This window comes from Nycticebus coucang, chromosome 14 (genome assembly GCF_027406575.1).
Source record: "Nycticebus coucang isolate mNycCou1 chromosome 14, mNycCou1.pri, whole genome shotgun sequence".
Classification (NCBI taxonomy): domain Eukaryota; kingdom Metazoa; phylum Chordata; class Mammalia; order Primates; family Lorisidae; genus Nycticebus; species Nycticebus coucang.
In genome coordinates this window covers 48244482-48262075 of record NC_069793.1, presented here as the reverse complement: position 1 = coordinate 48262075, position 17594 = coordinate 48244482, and the positions used below count along the sequence as shown (strand labels likewise).

At 35.9% G+C, this 17594-nt stretch overlaps 1 protein-coding gene across 14 annotated transcripts in view; it reads right to left on the bottom strand.

The window, feature by feature from the left end:
• SOX6 (SRY-box transcription factor 6) overlaps window positions 1-17594 on the bottom strand; it is a 667807-nt gene that overhangs the window by 115700 nt on the left and 534513 nt on the right. For 9 of the 14 annotated variants that reach the window (XM_053562397.1, XM_053562398.1, XM_053562400.1 and 6 more), the window contains 2 exons: window positions 13057-13136; window positions 11456-11578 (listed from right to left, as the gene is read on the bottom strand). In XM_053562397.1, the coding sequence (XP_053418372.1) occupies window positions 11456-11578; window positions 13057-13136 (203 nt within the window). The remainder of the gene's footprint in view (window positions 1-11455; window positions 11579-13056; window positions 13137-17594) is intronic. The other 5 variants (XM_053562402.1, XM_053562404.1, XM_053562403.1 and 2 more) reach the window with 1 other exon arrangement.

Here is a 17594-nt window from a genome sequence, read left to right as displayed (position 1 = left end):
AATCTGTTTATAAGAAGGCTGCTTTTAGCACAGAGGTCTCACTAATGAAAAATTATAAGAAGCAAAGCAACATAATGTGACAACTGTTCATCACAAAATATGTTTTAAACGACCCATTTCCACATCCATTTTGCTTAAATAACACGTATCATAAAGGAAATTGGTGTAACAGATAGTTTCAGTTCTGGGTGGCAAATGTAGCCAGTTTTCAGTGTGATGAAGGGAATCAGTAAAATCCAGTGCATAATTCAGTCTCTTACCTAAAAGTGTTTCTTCCTCTCAAGTTAAGAGATATTTTCCTCAGCAGCTTCAAGTATTAGAATATTTTCTCTTTTTACCAGCTATATCTTCCATAGCACAACTTGACCACACTCTAAAAGTGGACAACTGCTCAAGCAGTATGTTTCTATACTGGCCATTTTCAATTAGAAAAGTCTTTTTAAGCTACTGGATTTATGGTTCTAAAAAGTTTCATACACTGCCCAGAGCTATTTGTAAATTAAATCACTTAAAATAAAGCTCTTTAATACTCTGTAATTAGTCTTGTCTCTCTGAACATGACTTTACTGTAAATGCTCCTTCCTGACTCTCCTATTGTCCCAAGATTCCTGAGAAGAAAGCAGCCAAGCAATAATTCAACATTATTGCTGCTCTAGTGCACTAATCGCTTAAAGAGCAGCAAAGACTCTGTGCTCTCTGCCCCATAGCTCCCGCAGCCTCCCGGCCTGAGGCAGGCATCCCGACCCAGCAACGTCCAGATGTCAGGAGGAATACCCAGCTCCTGATGCAGCAGGAGCTCCATTCCAATATGGTCGAACATCTGCTTCATCTGCTGGCATGCAACCTGCTGAACACACTCAGAGGGCAGCCAGGCTGGGGGTGGGCAAGGATGCAACTCCCCAGCTACTCCAAAGTCTCATCAAAACTCTGAAATCATAAGACAGCCTCAGAAACTCTCAGAAGAATGAGGCTCTGGCATTCAGCAAAAATAGTCTAAGCATTTTCCTCAAAGGAAAGCTACAGAGTAAGATAAGACAGTTTTTATCACAGTAGTTCTTATCCTCATTAAATTCTCTTCGGCTTAAAAATTCTTCTGGACATTTAGCTGAAAATTTGAAAAAATATGTGAACTTTTTGGGATTTGAAGAATGTCATATAAACTTTGAATTTTTTCCTTTTCATAATTTAATTAAGTTACCTTTATTTTCACTTGGATATTATAAAAAGAGAGGAATAAGTTACGCAAGAACGCTTCTAAATGACTGTGCTTACTACATACTAGTCAGCAGAGTTTAATGCAAAGAATCCTGGCCAAGAGGTAAATTTTAAAATATATCTAAACTACCTACTGTAATCCTATTTTGTTTACTGGATGAATAATCCTGTCCAAGTCACTTAACTCATCTGAACTTCAATTTATTCTTGTAAAATACAATATTAAAGCATGTTTAATTCAATAGTTAAAAATAAATTTCCTTTTTTAAGCTGTGAAAAGCCATAAAATAGATATTATATTTATATGTATATGTGTATATATATGTGCCTATGTATACATATATAATAATCATATTACTCTTTTTTTTATTTCAGAAAGAAACTCAGGTTTCCTTTGTAATATCTAAATTACACATCCAGTACAGGTTCTCTGCTGAGAATGATTCCATCCATTGTATGAGACATCAATAAATAGCATCCTTTAAAACTAATGAAGAGCTCCCAGGTTCTCATTAAATTTCATATTTAACACACTCTGAAACATAGTCTTATCTACTATTAAAGTCAGAAATGATATTTGCTTATTGAAAACCCAAGTACATGACATACTGAAGACAGCTGTGACCATTCTAGTTCAGAAGGGACTGGCCAGAAGAAAAATTTTAGTTTTAGAAATCAAAGTAAAGCAAAAACTGAGGATAACATCAATAGGTCTTAGCATTTTAAAATTGGCCCATCCAAATTCAGGTGTGAATCGGTAGATAGGCAGGTGAGCAAGATTGACAATTGCAATTCTTACTTCTGTAATAAGGAATAATAATAAATAATCCTTCCTTATTTTTTCTTACCCCACTAGAATGTACACTCTGTGAGGGCAGGGACTTTGCTCTCCTCGTTCGTATATCCCCAGTATCTAAAACAAGCTTTCTCAACTTCAGCACTATTGACCTTTCGGGCTGGACAAGTCTTTGTTGCAGGTGTCACAGGTGTGGTAGGTGGCTGTGCCGTCCATCACAGGGCATTCACCAGCATCCCTGGCCCCTACTCACTAGATGCCGTAGTAAAACCTCCCCACTGGGGTCAGCTGTAACAATGCGAACTGTCTCAAGACAGTTGAAGGGACGGCTGTGTAGAACAACAATATCTGGCACATAATAACCACTAAACATATGTTGAATGTTGACTGATTAAATTCATTATGTTTGCATTTGTTCACAAACTTTTTTCAGAGACCTTCTTTTTTTTAGAGCAGCTTTAGGTTCATAGTAAAATTTAAGAGGAAGGTATCAAGCAGGGGTCCTCAAACCACGGCCCACGGGCCACATGCGGCGGTGTGATCGGATTTGTTCCCGTTTTGTTTTTTTTTACTTCAAAATAAGATATTTTACTTCAAAATAAGAATTTGTTCATAGCTTTTTTAAAAAATATAGTCCAGCCCTCCAACGGTCTGAGGGACAGTGAACTGGCCCCCTGTTTAAAAAGTTTGAGAACCCCTGGGAGATTTCCTATAACCCCAGAACCTATACATGGACAGGTTCCCTCATTAGCAACAGCCCCCACCAGAGTGGTACATTTGTTACAGCTGATGAGCCTTCACTGAGACATCATAATCACCTGAAGTCCACAGTTTTCATGGGTTTAAGCGAGTAAGGTTCACTCTTGGTGTTGTACAGTCTACGCACAGGGACAAATGTGCGATGACACGTGACTACCTTGGACTCTCATACAGACTAATTTTCACTACACTAAAAATCCTCTGTGCTTTGCCTTTTCATCTCTCTCGCCACCCCAATCCCTGACAACCACTGATATTTTTACTATACCCATAGTCTTTGCTTTTCCAGAATGTCCTATCACTGAAATATAGTACATAGCCTTCGTTAATTTTCTGAGCACGATCATTTATAAACTCTCATTTAAATACTGATTTTGATGAAACTCAAATAATACAGTAAGTGTTAAGTTATTTTAACAGCCACATTCAAAGACAACAAGTGTGATTTCAATTAGAATTAAAAATGATGCAATTCTTCATTCTTTCTTTAATTTGAATTGATAGTTGAAGTAGAGAGAAAACTTGTTACTTATCCCAAAAATGAAATTTGTAGATGAAAAGCCGCTCTACTTCAAACTGGCTTCAAATGAGCACTATATGCTTACACTTTGTAGGATTTGAGGCCAACACATGGATATATTTTAAGTAATGAATTTTTCATACATATCTATCCCTTATTTACTTTTGCTTTATTTAGTTCAGCAGTTCTGAACCTGTGGGTCGTGACCCCTTTGTAACAATGAAAATACATCCTGCATGTCAGATATTTACATTACGATTCATAACAGTAGCAAAATTACAGTTATGAAGTAGCAACAAAAATAATTTTATGGTTGGGGGTCACCACAACATGAGGAACTATATTAAAGGGTCGCAGCATTAGTCATGAGGAAGATTGAGAACCACTGCTTCAGTTCATACTGCTCAAATCAATAGCTCTAGGAAAACTGATGACGAGGTACCAAGGATCATGATCTAAGTTAATTTAGATATTGTAACACCAACCTGTAACCTGTTGGTTATGGGTATTGTAGCTGGTGTTATAAGAGAAACCCACAATGAGAAATGAATTGTTAACATAGTTTATTAGAAATTAAGAATTTTAGTTTAAATCTTTGCTTCACCAAATGATCATGAGGTTAGAGGTCTTGGGAAATCTATTTTGCTCTACTTTGCTTCCATGTTTTAGTCCATTAAATAGAAATGCAAATACTTAGCCATAAATGCATTAAGCAATTATCAATATAAAAGAACTCATGTTAATAAAACTGAAAAAAGAGTGTTAAATTACTTCCTCTCAATTTGATTCAAGATGACTCTACTGCTGCCATCAATTATAAAGAATTAAAAAAGGAATATACATTCACTTTTTTTACCCACATAGCACATAGTACAGAATACATGAGAGATGTTTATTGCTTATTTAAAATTTAATTGGGAAAAAATCCTTTATTTGTGCCATTTAATCTGGGAAGATATATAAGAGAATTTAGTTAGTATTCTAATCCTTATAATCTAGAACAGCCAAAATATTTCCCTGAATTTGCAGTTTAGAGGGACTTGCAGACCTGTAGCATATGAACTCTTCTACAAATGACAGAAAGGGGGAACTAAGAGAACAGTAGTAACTGTGTACTACAGAAGTGGGGGGAAATGATTCAATGGTAGCTCTTCAATCTCTTTGAATTAAAATATCATTAAAAAATCTTTTTTTTCCTGCTCTGCTCTGTTACCTGGTGGACCAAAATGTTTTCTTTTCTTTTTTCTTTTTTTGAGACAAGAGTCTCACTTTGTTGCCCTCGGTAGAGTCCCATTCGATGGTAGCTCACAGCAACTTCAAACTCTTGGGCTCAAGCAATCCTCTTGGCCCAGCTTCCCCAGTAGCTGGATCTATAGGGGCTCACAACAACACCCAGCAGTTTTTAGACATGGGGTTTCACTCTTGCTCAGGCTAGTCTCAAACTCCTGAGCTCAAGCCATCCACCCCTCGGCCTCCCAGAGTGCTAGGATTACATGCATGAGACACCGTGCCTTGCCTATTTTTTTCTGATAAAAATTTCCTAAATGTTGAATATCCTGACTTATTCCATGGTTGGAAACTGGAGAGAATCATTTTGTAAAGCAGTAGAATCTTTTGCTTTCAAACTTTCTAATGTATCCTTAATCACATAATCTTTCTGAATTCCAAGAGAGCTCATGATAACACAAACACATGCAGATATGTGATACGTGGTATCAAAGAAAAACACTTTAAAACTCCATTTTGGCAAAACAAGAATAGAAATACCTGTCATTATTTTAGAAATCATTACATCTTACAAGACATTTATTTACATACAAGCACAGGTATTCACACACAGGCAACTGCTGATGGAGTAAATGGATTATTGGGGCTACAGCTAAATGACTAGTTATAGAACTCTTACATTAGAAGAGATAGCGGACTGCACTGGTTTGATAATCACAGGGTTCTGGGCTCCTAAGGAGCTGAATATCCCACCAATCAAATAACTAAGACATAGTGTTTAATAAGAGCTTATGTGAGAAAAGCCACCTCTCTCAACTTCTAGATGTTACCTTGAAACCAAATGAAAATCAAATTTCCAGAAGAAAATCTAGTTTACCAAAAGACTTTAATTTGTGAGTGGGTATAGACTCTTCTTCTGCTTCATTGAATACAACGATAAGTTAAATTTTCAAGAATCGTCATATTTTTCTCCCTCTAATCTGCATATATGTCCTTAGTTTCTATTAGCATTCACTCAGTACCTGCATTTTTTTCTTAAGAAACCTACTTAGACATGAAAACTTATTTATACAAAATAATGACTCCTATAGACAAAACACTTGACCAAAGAAAAAATTTTCAAAGAAGCCTGAGTCCCAGATGGCCACGAAAGAGAAAATTCATTAATTCATTCATTTCACCAAATACCATGCCAGGAAATGCTGGCAATTTCACTGTAGACAAAAGAGACAAAATCCCTGAATTTAATTACTTACACTTTAAGTAATATAAAACCCACCATCAGAAGTATTTTAGGCAGAAAATCTAGAGTAGAACTGACTAATCTAGAAATAAGAATTTTTTTTATCTAGTATGATGATGGTTCTGCTGACATTTGCAGAAAACAAACATATGCCTTATTATCATATTTACTACTTAACAACAATCCTGAGAATATATGTTATTCCCTCTATACAATGAAAAGCTGAAAGAAAAGAGAACAGTTCAAGATAACACAGCAAGTAAAATAATAGTGGAAATTATAATCCAAGGTTCTATTCTGGAAATGGAATTTCATGTCATTCACCCACAGCTTATCTAGGCCTAGTTGCCATGATCATCCCAATTTCCACCACACTCTTAAAAGTCACGGAAAGAGTTAGAGGGGGTGAGTGGAGGTTGATTCAGAGAAAAGCAACCATTCCCCTCAAGGCACAGCCCCAGGTTTGGCTTCCTCAAACAAGCTTTGAATCAGTGCATTCCTCTTTCTCCACTGGGCAGCCAGTAACAGGTCACTCCAGTCAAGTCTTCATTCAATTCTCCTCTCTGCTAGAAATCACAATCTCCCAAGCCTGCCCAGCAAAGCCAACTTAGCCCGCCCCCATTCTCACACAGCACTGAGACATGTTTAAAATTGCAAATAAAAGGATGGGGTATAATAGCACAACACAGAACCTCTAAGTGCAATATCGTAAAGGTTCAGACTGGAACTGAAACAGAAACAGAGCATTCTCAGTGTTGATGGGCACTTCTTTACTTTCCATTTGTAGTGTGAAAATTGACAATATCATTGAAATAAAATATGTGTTTGTACTCACTTTTGCAAAAACTTCAATGTTCTCCTGTGTTTGCAACTGTGGCAAGACTTTAATAGTTTCATGTAAGTGCTTTAGGGCTCTAATTACATTCCTTCCCTCAAATATTCCCTAAAATACGCAAAACGCTCATCACATAGAAGTGAAAATGCATTTATACTGATTTTTTTTTAATTTTCCTATATTATTTTTTCATTTACACTACTACCCATACTAGTATTATAAGAACAAGTCTGTTAAAATATGTTCCGACTAAAGCTTGGTGAGCTTTGAATGCTAGATAAAAATCATTCTCTGAAGCTAATGAAGACAGAAACTCTGTCTGTAACAATATTAAGTTTGTTTTCTCTGGTGATTCGGAGAAGCGAGCAATCTGTCAGTAATACAGTGAGTGAAATTACTTGTCTTGTAGGAATAACTGCTGACAGTCACTTTATTTCAGGGCTGACCCAAACATCTCCCTGCTGACAAACAAATTACTATGTCTAACTTGGAAAGGTAACTAGCTTGTTTTAATTTTGATTGGTCTTTCAGAATCCCTTACACCTATACTCAGTCCTATCCTTCATTGTGTTTTTTAAAAGGCAAAAAAAAAAAAAGGTGGTGGGGGGAACGGGCTTGAATTAATACAAGTAAGGAAAAAAGTAATGAAAGAATAACCCTATTATTTGAAGCTAAGAAAAAGAACTGTTAATGCTTCTTTCTAAGATTGTTAGGCGGAGGAAACTAGTAAAAGTGGCTACCCAACATTAAGACTGGCAGTGACTGACTGGGTGAGTGAATACATTACCAAGATAGTATTGTAGGAATTAATTTTCTCCAATAAAGTCATTTTTAAGGCTCATATATTTCACAATCTAAACATATGTCACTGTTTCATAAACAAAATAAATGGATTAAAATAATACATTACCAATATGCTGACACATGGAGATATTTTAATTAGAAATTCTTAAGCTGTGTGGTATTTAACTGCTGTATTTGCTAAAGAGATGCATGCATCATTTAATAAGAAGGCATGAGACAGGTGTATTACTTTGCATATGGTACCACATTGTGTTTAATATAAGCTACAACTATGAGGAAACACTAATCCCAGTTAAAAACAAAACCCAAACAAAATTACTTTAAGGATCTATCATGTTGAAATTGACCACATAAAATGAATCAATATACTGAAACCACTTTTTAAAAAGTCATTCAGAGCTTAGTTCCTGAGACGATATTTCTTTAGAAACAATCTAACATCATAGCTATTTAAAGGCCATATTTACATGACTGCCTCATTATTCTGGGCCCCTTTCCTTAACATTCTTTTTGACTTACTTAAGGATCAATGCTAACATAGCTGAAGAAAGCAAATGGCAACTGGTCCTGAAATTTATGTGAGTGAGAGGATTGGAATAAGTAGCAATATAATATATTGTTTACTGTGGCAAGTGCCCTCTGTTCTCTAAAGGTCAAAAGCATTGTAACCTTAGAGTTACAGTTTCTGATTGTTCCCAGGGTTAAATACATTATCAAAATTAATGGTTCAAGCCCCTCAACCTTCAGATATATGAGTATTCATGCCTCCATCTGCTGAACTGTTTAACTAAAAATAGCATTCTTTGGGCTTCTTTTTCCTAATATTGTGCCCCTGAGACAGAAAAAAACATGCCTTAGATCAGATCTGTCCTGCATCTTTCTTATTTTAAAGAAAGAAATATCAGGAATATGCTAATGTAAGGAGGGGCTTTCCATTTTTAATACCCCTCCCTACTTTATAACAAAATTTCAGGCTACAACTATAAACGCTGTTAAGATTTACCCAGGCTCATTAATTTTAGAAATGGCAACCTTTGAAGGGCAAAATAATTGTAACATTAAGTAGAGAGGACCAGTTCTGGGCAATGTATTAATGTGTGTGTGTGTGTGTGTGTGTGGAGGGGCAGGGTGGGGCAAGGGTTGTGTGATGTGGGCTTTTTCCTCCTAAGAATGTTTAGAAATAAAAAGTTAACATAATTGTAATGCTTCCTTAGTGGCAATAGTTTATCATGATCATGATTGTTGACAGAGCTGTTGACATTTTAGTTTGTCAAAGGAAGGAAGAAAACACTAGGTAGAAAAAGAAAGTAGTTTTAATAGCAATAAAGCAAAATGCTATTAAAATGTCCCTCTATCTTTGCTAGAGATTTCAAATGTTACTATTTAACAGCTTATATACTGGTATCTACCATGTTGTTCATTGACGTCCCAATAAACATGCCACACTCACGCTTGGAAAGTTTGGGAAACGTCTTTCGAACAAGGTCAATCTTTTCTAACCAGTGTCCATACAAACAAACAGATCAAAGGTTTCCTGACATGCAATTAAAAAGGTGTAAAAACGGGACACAAGAGAACAGAGCAAGAATTAATAAAAACAAAGGACCCGGTCAAACTTAACCGCAAAGCTGTGAAGGCTCTTGCATTGATGGGTTCCCTATTTGCTAGTTAAAGTGACAGACGTGTGGCACATGCTGTGCTTCCAAGTCAGCATGGCTACAGAACGACGCAGCTCTGGCACTCACATACGTGACTTCATGGTTTCCAGAAACCCCACAGAAGCCAATTTGACATATCAGGGGCTGGTGATCATGCAGGGGTGAAGGGGCGGGGACTGAGAAAGAAGCCAACCTAAGTGAAAAATTAGGCAAATAAGAGATTGGGTAGAAACTTGGCTAAGCAGAGGCTGATGAGAGCGAGCACAACACTCCAACACAAAATAAAATTCAGAGAGGAAGTCTTGAGTTTGAGCCAAGGCCACCTGCTTTCACATTCTTCCAAGCACTTAAAAGTTTCTTAAGCTAACTGTCCTAAGTGGGTGAGCTCTCTGTCATTACACAGAAAATTGTGTCCCTCAAGTCCAGTTATCTTTTTAGCTCTCTTAGGCATAGTAGGCTTCCAGGATGCCCAAAATTAGGGCACCTTCTCCACAGCCAAAAGAAAGCCCTAGAAAAGAAATCTCTCCTAGCTATAGAGAAGATAGAAGACACTCTGACAGTATGTGTGTTGTTATGTTTGTATGGAAACCCCCGTCTACCTCTTACATCAAAGTGAAAGGAAAGAAGGAGGCAGGCAGCAAGCCGTGGACTCTTCCTTAGGCTACTTCCAAGGCGGCTTTTGATCTTTTCCTCTTCCTTATTCTTGGAAGTGATGCCTTCCCTATCATTTTCCAAAAAGGCAGCAGAAAAGATAATGTCAAGGAACCCTTCATTGACTATTTAATGTTTGATAACGTATAAACTGGCAGAGCAATAGGAATTGACTCTGAGGTCTGTAGTTAAGTTCATGAACTCATCTCATCCTAGTAAAAGTGCTACATAACTCATTGCTGAATATCACTATAGGCAACTCTGAAGTACTCCCTTTGGAAATTCTTTTTTTGGTGGGGGGGGGCCAGAACCAGGCTTGAACCCGCCACCCCCACTATTTGGGGCTGGCGCTCTACTCCTTGAGCCACAGGAGCTGCCCTCTGTTTGGAAATCTATGCACCAATGCCAGCCCCTGTTCGACTCTTCAAATCAATTCACTTGAAGAGAATTGAAACTCATTTTCTGGAATAACCATCAGAGCTCTTGTCATACAAAGTGTGACAATTAAGTTTGTGAGCTTGCCACCATGTGCTTACATTGGCAGTACTATGCAAACAACTTGGTAAGGTTTCATAACTTGGTGTATCAGTGTCACATGTGGTGGTGTTCATTATTAATGTTGTGTGTTTCAGTGTGCTGTACTATGACAGCTCTGATAGCTTTTCATATTTAACCCTCCAGGAAAGCTCTTGTTTTGAAGATGGACTAAGCACTGGTATTGGTGCATAGCTTCCCAAGGGGAGTATCTCAAAGGTGACTTTGGTGATATTCAGCAATGGGGTATGTAGCACTTTTTCTAAGATGTGTCTGTGAACTTAATTACAACCTTGCTAGGTGTAATTATCTTCATTTTTGGAGTGGAGATTCCCATCTTAGGTTAGAACACAAAATTTGGTATTAGATGTGATCTAGAAAATTAAAGTATATGTCAGTCTGAAGTAACCTGTATCCTTTTTGGTGGGGTAGGGAGATTGAACATAGCTGTCAGTCCTCCAATATGATAGCCCCAGCAAGGGGCTCTGATGATACAGGGAAAGAATTAATCACGAAATTGGGGAAAGGAAGACTGGATACCTGTAGAAGAAATGATTTAGTTTTCAAAAGAGCCACATAAGCCACCTTCTCCTAAGCAGTAAGAATATCCCACAAAAACAAGAGCTTTCCTGGAGGGTTAAATATGAAAAGGATATTACAAAAGTTTATGGGGTAAAAAGCAACCAGCCAGGCCAAGGTGGCTACCCTACTACAGCCTGAGTAAAGTAAGTTAAGAAACCTTAATTAGGTAGACTTAGAAATCCTTGGTAATGACCCAGACTCAATGAATATTTTATAGCTTTGGTTAACTAACTTAACCTCTCTGAAACTCAGATGTTTTATCTATATAAACAGAATTATATTTTATCAAATTTACAAGGTTATTTTATGGTCAAATAATTGTTTTTAATATTTAAGTATTTTTAAACACTTTACATAAGACAAGGGAAGATAGTGGAGGAAAGAAAGATGGCTTGAAGACACTCATAAGATAAAGAATTTGCCTGAAAATACACAGCAATGAGCAACCTTAATTCAAGGGCATTGCTTTGTGACTTTTTTTTTCTTGAAAGAAAAGGAGTAAAGGAAGAGTTTCTTTAACAATGAGAAAAAGGGAAAGATTTGATTTGGTGTTTATGCTGAGTGTTTGCCTCGAATATGACTGAACAATCCAATTCCCCACCCAATGAAGCACCAATGGAAGCATTCATACCTCAATCTGTTTGTGGTTGTAAGAGTGGCCACCACCATGTTCAAAGGTGTCCAAATTCCTGCCAAAACGGTCACTTAGGCCCTTTAGTCTTGGGCTAATTTGTGGGTGGGAGACATGACCCTTCTGTTTAGTAGCATATTCAGAAAAAAAAAAAAAAAAAGACAAAACATACTGTCAGAACTCATGAAACAGAACACATATTTCTAAATCCAGGGTATTGACCACATCAAAGAATGGAAAGTAGGAGATTTCAAGACCCCATATCTCTCTTTTACAGAAACTTGGTTATAGGATCAAACAATAGTAATGGTTTCTTATTTCTGCCTCCTACTTAACAAGATATTCTACAGTACAGCTATGGGAAGAAAAGAAATAGGTTAGGGTTTATAATAATGAAATTTTTTTATAGATTTTTACCAACTACAGGACATTCCAGTGTTAGTAGGATGGAAGGTGAAGGTTTGCAAGAGAGGTAGGAGAGCTGTTCCTCCTAGGCAAACTTTCTAGCTCTGCTAGGTAGCCCATAGTGGGCAACATCTTATGGTTTTCTGGGTAAGGACTACAGCAAAAACTTCTCAAAGTATTGCAAAAAATTCTTTATCTGTAGGACCAATTGGAAACATTAAAAATGACTTTTTTCATGTTATAATAGTAGTACACTTTTTATTTTCAAGTCACATAAGGAATAGCAACACAGAAATAAAAATACCTTGCCGGATGCTATTCTCTAGATTAATTAAGAAAACTCAAAACATTACAGTAAATTTTAAGAATAAAAACTATCTTCAATAAACTTCCCATTCTATTGAATTCAAGTTGTTTATTATCATATATATTCTAAATATTTAAATACTGAAGTTTTTATTGATCTTACCTTTTTGTTATTATTAAAATATTTATTCACATATAAAGTTAACTTTCCATTCAAACAGCAATACTAGAAGGGTATGAAGATTGTCTAATTTTATTCTACACTTGTTTTACTGTGAAGATAAGGTATAAATGATTTTGGACACAGTTTCCCATTTTTTTCCCCAAGTTTAGCTTATACATAAAGAATGTGAATTCAGAACTTGGTGGGATGCCATGCCTCTAGACTTTTGACTGTGGAAAGAATGAGGATACACATATTTGGAAGCTGTGTGTTTATACTGTACCAACAAATTATTAAGTAATTTGATAATAACAACCCATAGTCTATGAGCTGCAATGAGGAAAATAGCCAATGTCATTTTCTGTTTTGACAATTATATGTAAAAGCTAATCTGGACACAAGTGGAGACATGGATGAAAAACTGATAAAAAAGAAAAAAAGCAAACATATCCAAAAACAACTAGGCATAAAAATTATAAAACTATTAACTCAGCTGATAGAGAATACATAGTACTAAGTCATAATGTGATTTTTTTTCCTTTAAAAATATTGAAACTGGCAGTTTTCTCTTCTATTTGCAATATGGTAAGCACTTAAGGTGTTAATCCTTCTGGGCTATGCTTAAAAAATTATTTAACATTCAGGCCATTATTTAGCATACAGCTGGTTAGCAGTTTTCCACTGAAGTACTGGCTCACATCCCACATTTTTTTCTTCTGGCACTTACCTGGAGCTGTAAAGGGCTGAGTCCAGAAGCAGCAGCAGCTGCCATTGTTGATGGAATGAACTGTACAGGGTAGTTATCACCTGTTGGAAAGAACAATGCATACAGGTTTAGACAATACACAGGGAATCGCAGCAGACAAGTACAAACATGGTCCTTGGATTGCCTAAGCTTTACAACATTGCTCTAAGCCCAAACATCTGCAGAAACAAAAGACTTAGTTGGGCACAGACTTGCAGAGCTGCCTTGGAACTTTTTGTTAACAGATAGCTGGTAGGCAAACTGGCAAAACATGAATGTGATGTTAAAAAAATTAAATGTGCAATTCAAGCATGTTCACTCCATTACAAATCTTGTAATACATCATTTTTTAAGAGTAAAAAAATATCTTAAAGCCAGGCTGACACTCAGTACACTGGGAAAGCACTGAGGCTTTTATAGTAGAACAACAAAAAGTTTCGGGTTGGTAGGCAAGGCAGAACATTAGATTCCCCCCCCCAAAAAAGGACTATGAGCTTTTGACTGCCCATAGCACTAAATTTTATTTTATAAAATAATAAACAAAAAAATTTAAATATACAACCTGTTTAGTATGATAGGCCTGAGAGGGCAGCTAATCTTATCTGCCAGCTTTCTGTAAAATACTCAGTTTCCCAATAAGTGTGGAAACCATATTTTTCTGGATTAACCTCTGGTACTGCACTGGTGTAACCCAGTATAGAATCATGTACTTTGGGCACTTATTTCATGATGATTTGATTAAATAACCCCACATTTTACATGACGTATCTGTATTAAAGGCCTGACAGGACTTGAGCATAATCAGTGGAAATCACGGTTACTTCTTAATGTGTTTCTGACTCCAGACCACTCCTAAATAAGGAAGACTGAAGTATCTTCTGTGACCTAACAAAACTGGCTGTGTGCAGCAACCTCAAGAACCCAGGGAAAATGACAAGGAGCATATCAGGATAGTGGTAACTGAAATAAAAATTAATATTTGTGGATAAATTACATAATATCAGTGATTTAATGGAGTATCACTTTGGCTTCAGCTACTTATTTAAAGTCAGTGTTACATACTGTCTCTAGGCTATATTTTAATAGGCTGTTCCCCCACACATTTTTGACATTTATAATAATCATGCTGTTTTGCATGAACTTTTCCCCACTGAAAGCTGAAAGTAATAAATAGACAGTATAGGGAAAAAAACCCACAATAATAAAGGTAGTCAAATGGAAAGCAATAAAGCTTTTTTTCCCCTTTGCATGGACACTAATACCTAGAGCCTTCCCGGTGCCCCTGATTGCTTGGAACTCATCCTGCTTTACCACATTAAGTGCTACTCAGCTGGCCCAATGCAAATGTTAAGTTGCTTTCACTTTTAACAAATTGTTAGCTTCTAATCTACACAGTCTCTTTGCATCATATCCATAATACCTCATCAGACCATTGAGCACAGTGTGTGCTTGTACACAGTCCACTAACAATTGGCTTCTGATTGCATATGGAGCGCTGCTACAATGCATTCACTAACACTATATTGTGATGGTCTCCTATGGAGTAATGTTCAAAATATCTGATCTTGTTTTCCCCCTTCCATGAGGTTGATTTTGGTTTGCAGTACTCTATGAGCTTTTTAGAAAAGATAACTAGGCCAAATTATTTTTTATAGTGAATGACTGTCACTTTATGCTTAAATAATTCTACTGATCTTCTCAATATTTAAAGTAAATTATCTGAAGAAAGAATATCCAAATCTAAGTCAAATAGTATTTCTTTGGTCGATATCTCATCAAGTTAAAAAATATCACAAAATGATGCTGAATTAATGGTGCTTCAAAAATAGGGGGGAAAAAATCACCATTCCAATGATCAACATGGACTGCCTCCCAGAACATTTTAGAGCTGTTCTTTCTTTAAATATCATGCATTATTCATACTAACTCTCAACCACAACCCCCTCCCTGTAAGTTTAATACCAGTTGCTTTATTTGTACTAAAACATTTTTCATGTCAAACATATTTTAAAAAATCAAACTCTAAAAGAATTCCCTGGGGCACTCCTTTTTTCGTAGCTGTCATGCTTCCAAGCTATGAAATAGCTAATTTTTTTTTTTTTTTTTTTTTTACAGTTTTTGGCTTGCCAGTTACTTTATTACTATCTCTACCACACCCTGTAGTACTCTCCAGCTCACCTGCTGGCTACAAACAGCTTTCTTTCCACTGCTGACAAGCATATTTTAAAAACGTTTTTAACCTTTCTGCTGATTTGAATTTGTATATCTGAATATAATCTTTAGAAAGCTATTCCTCCAGAATATATTATTGTATCAATACTAAAAGTAAAAATGAATACATTAGAGAAACAAAATGATCAAAAGATAAAGAAAAAGGGAAAAGGCAGGAGAAGATGAGGTGTCAAAGTAGAAAAGTCTAAGAGGGACTTAAGGATATTATAACAATTAGTTTTTTAATAAGAAATTTACATGCTTCTCCCCAACCCCCTCTACTTTTCTCTGTGTAAGAGTCAATCAAGAAAAAGTTCTCAGTGCCTGACTTGGCAAGGAATCAGTCAACATGTTGTAGCAATTTTTTTCAAATTTGTCTCTGGATTTGAAATGCTTGTGTGAGGACCCATTCTTTTTAATTTGTACAATGGAAGATGAAGCCTGTTGGAACAGGTTGGCTTTAGGCACTACTGTAATCTGGCCCTTGCTAACTCTAGTGTAAGAATGAAACCTCTGAAAACCAACTGGGGAAATAATTCCCATTCTATAAATCTACTTTTCTAGCCTTCTAGATATCCCAATTGACTGTTTTTATCTGAAGATTAGAGAACAAATACAAATTAGATTTAAAATTTATAGAAAATTTGCCTGACTTGTCAAAATAGGCAACATTCTTTTAGAATCAAAGCAGCTTCACAGCAAGAGCCCAGAAATGAAAGAAAGCAAATTCTTAAATTTTCAGAGAAACTGAAATGAAGCCAAAACTTAGGAAGACTTAATCACAGAAAAGGAACTTGTACTAAGAACTTACCACTCATTAGACTCAGGCTAGCTCTTTCAAGAATAATTTTTAATTTGTGTAATTCAGATTTAAATTCCACTTTTAAGAGTCAAAAATCCCATGGGCAAAATTCTGTCTATTTACTTTGATTCTTCAGAAAGACAGGAACAAAGATAGTAGTAGCATCCTGAGATATTAACTTCAGATATTTACACATTGGCAAAATCATTTAGAGAGACTGTGAGGGAGGACCAGAAAAGAAAACAAACAAACAAACAAACAAAAACTAGGAGCCAGGACTCAAGGATTCATCAGTAACTGCCCCAAAGTGAGAATCCAGACTCATACTTCATTCCCCACCCTTCAAAACAGAAGAAAAATATGTTATATACCCCTAACTAACAAATTACTATGTGATGGCACCATAAGATGATGATTAGTTGCCAAACACCCTATAGACCCCCACTTTTATGAACTATAATCATTCTTGATACAACTTGGAAATAATTAATATTTGAATCAAATCCACTAATGTAAATTCATACATACCATTTTTAATTTTTTATACATTGCTTACATGTATATATTCAGTATGACAAAATATTACAAGGTTCCTATTCTACGAGGGAATGTCATAAATCTGAATTTATCTTTGTGTGACATCAGACTATAGCAAATGTTAGTAGGTAATAAGTGATACCTTTAGGACCCTAAAAATGAAACAAAAACTTCAATGTGTTCTGAGGACAAATGAATAAGAAATTAGCAATAATCATAATACAGATTGCTGAGATCATCACATTCTTATTTCTTCTACTAAATTTCTCATTCGCTATTCATCAAAGAATCAGTCCAGGATGAAAAGTTTTCTTGATCCTACAATTTTTTTCTAAGATTATCTGTATTGCTTTGCATGCCATTAATGAAACCTAAGAATCAACGATCAATCTTAATTTCTTCACTTATTTCACAGATGCATACAGACCCTTGACCAATCATTTGAAAATCTGTGGAATTTGCCACAATGGCAATTAAATACGTGAGTGTGAATGAATTGATATAAATGAAATGAGTTGATTTACAAGAAATCAACTAAAAAACTCTCAAAATCACACCTTCATAATGGCTCATCAATGATACAGCCTCCATATATGAAGGAGAATACAGTTAAAATAATTTTTGACTTTTATAAAACCAGGTTAGTTTCCACAGTTGAACATATTTTCTTCCTAAACCTCAACACTCTTGCCCAATTTAAAACTGGGGGTACTAATTTGAAGAATACAGGTAGATATATTTAATTAATCAAGTATTCCAAATGTGTTATACACCTCTGCTTTCAAATATTGAAATGCATTTTATTCACACAAAAAGCCAGATTTTCTTAAGATCATACACACTTAGACCCTGTCCTCAAGAGTATGAAATACCAAATCAAAGAACTTCAGTCAGAATTCTGTCTCCACTATTTTCTAAATGTGAAATAGCAGTGCTAGCACTGCTATTTTCCTTTTAGAAAAGTCAATTA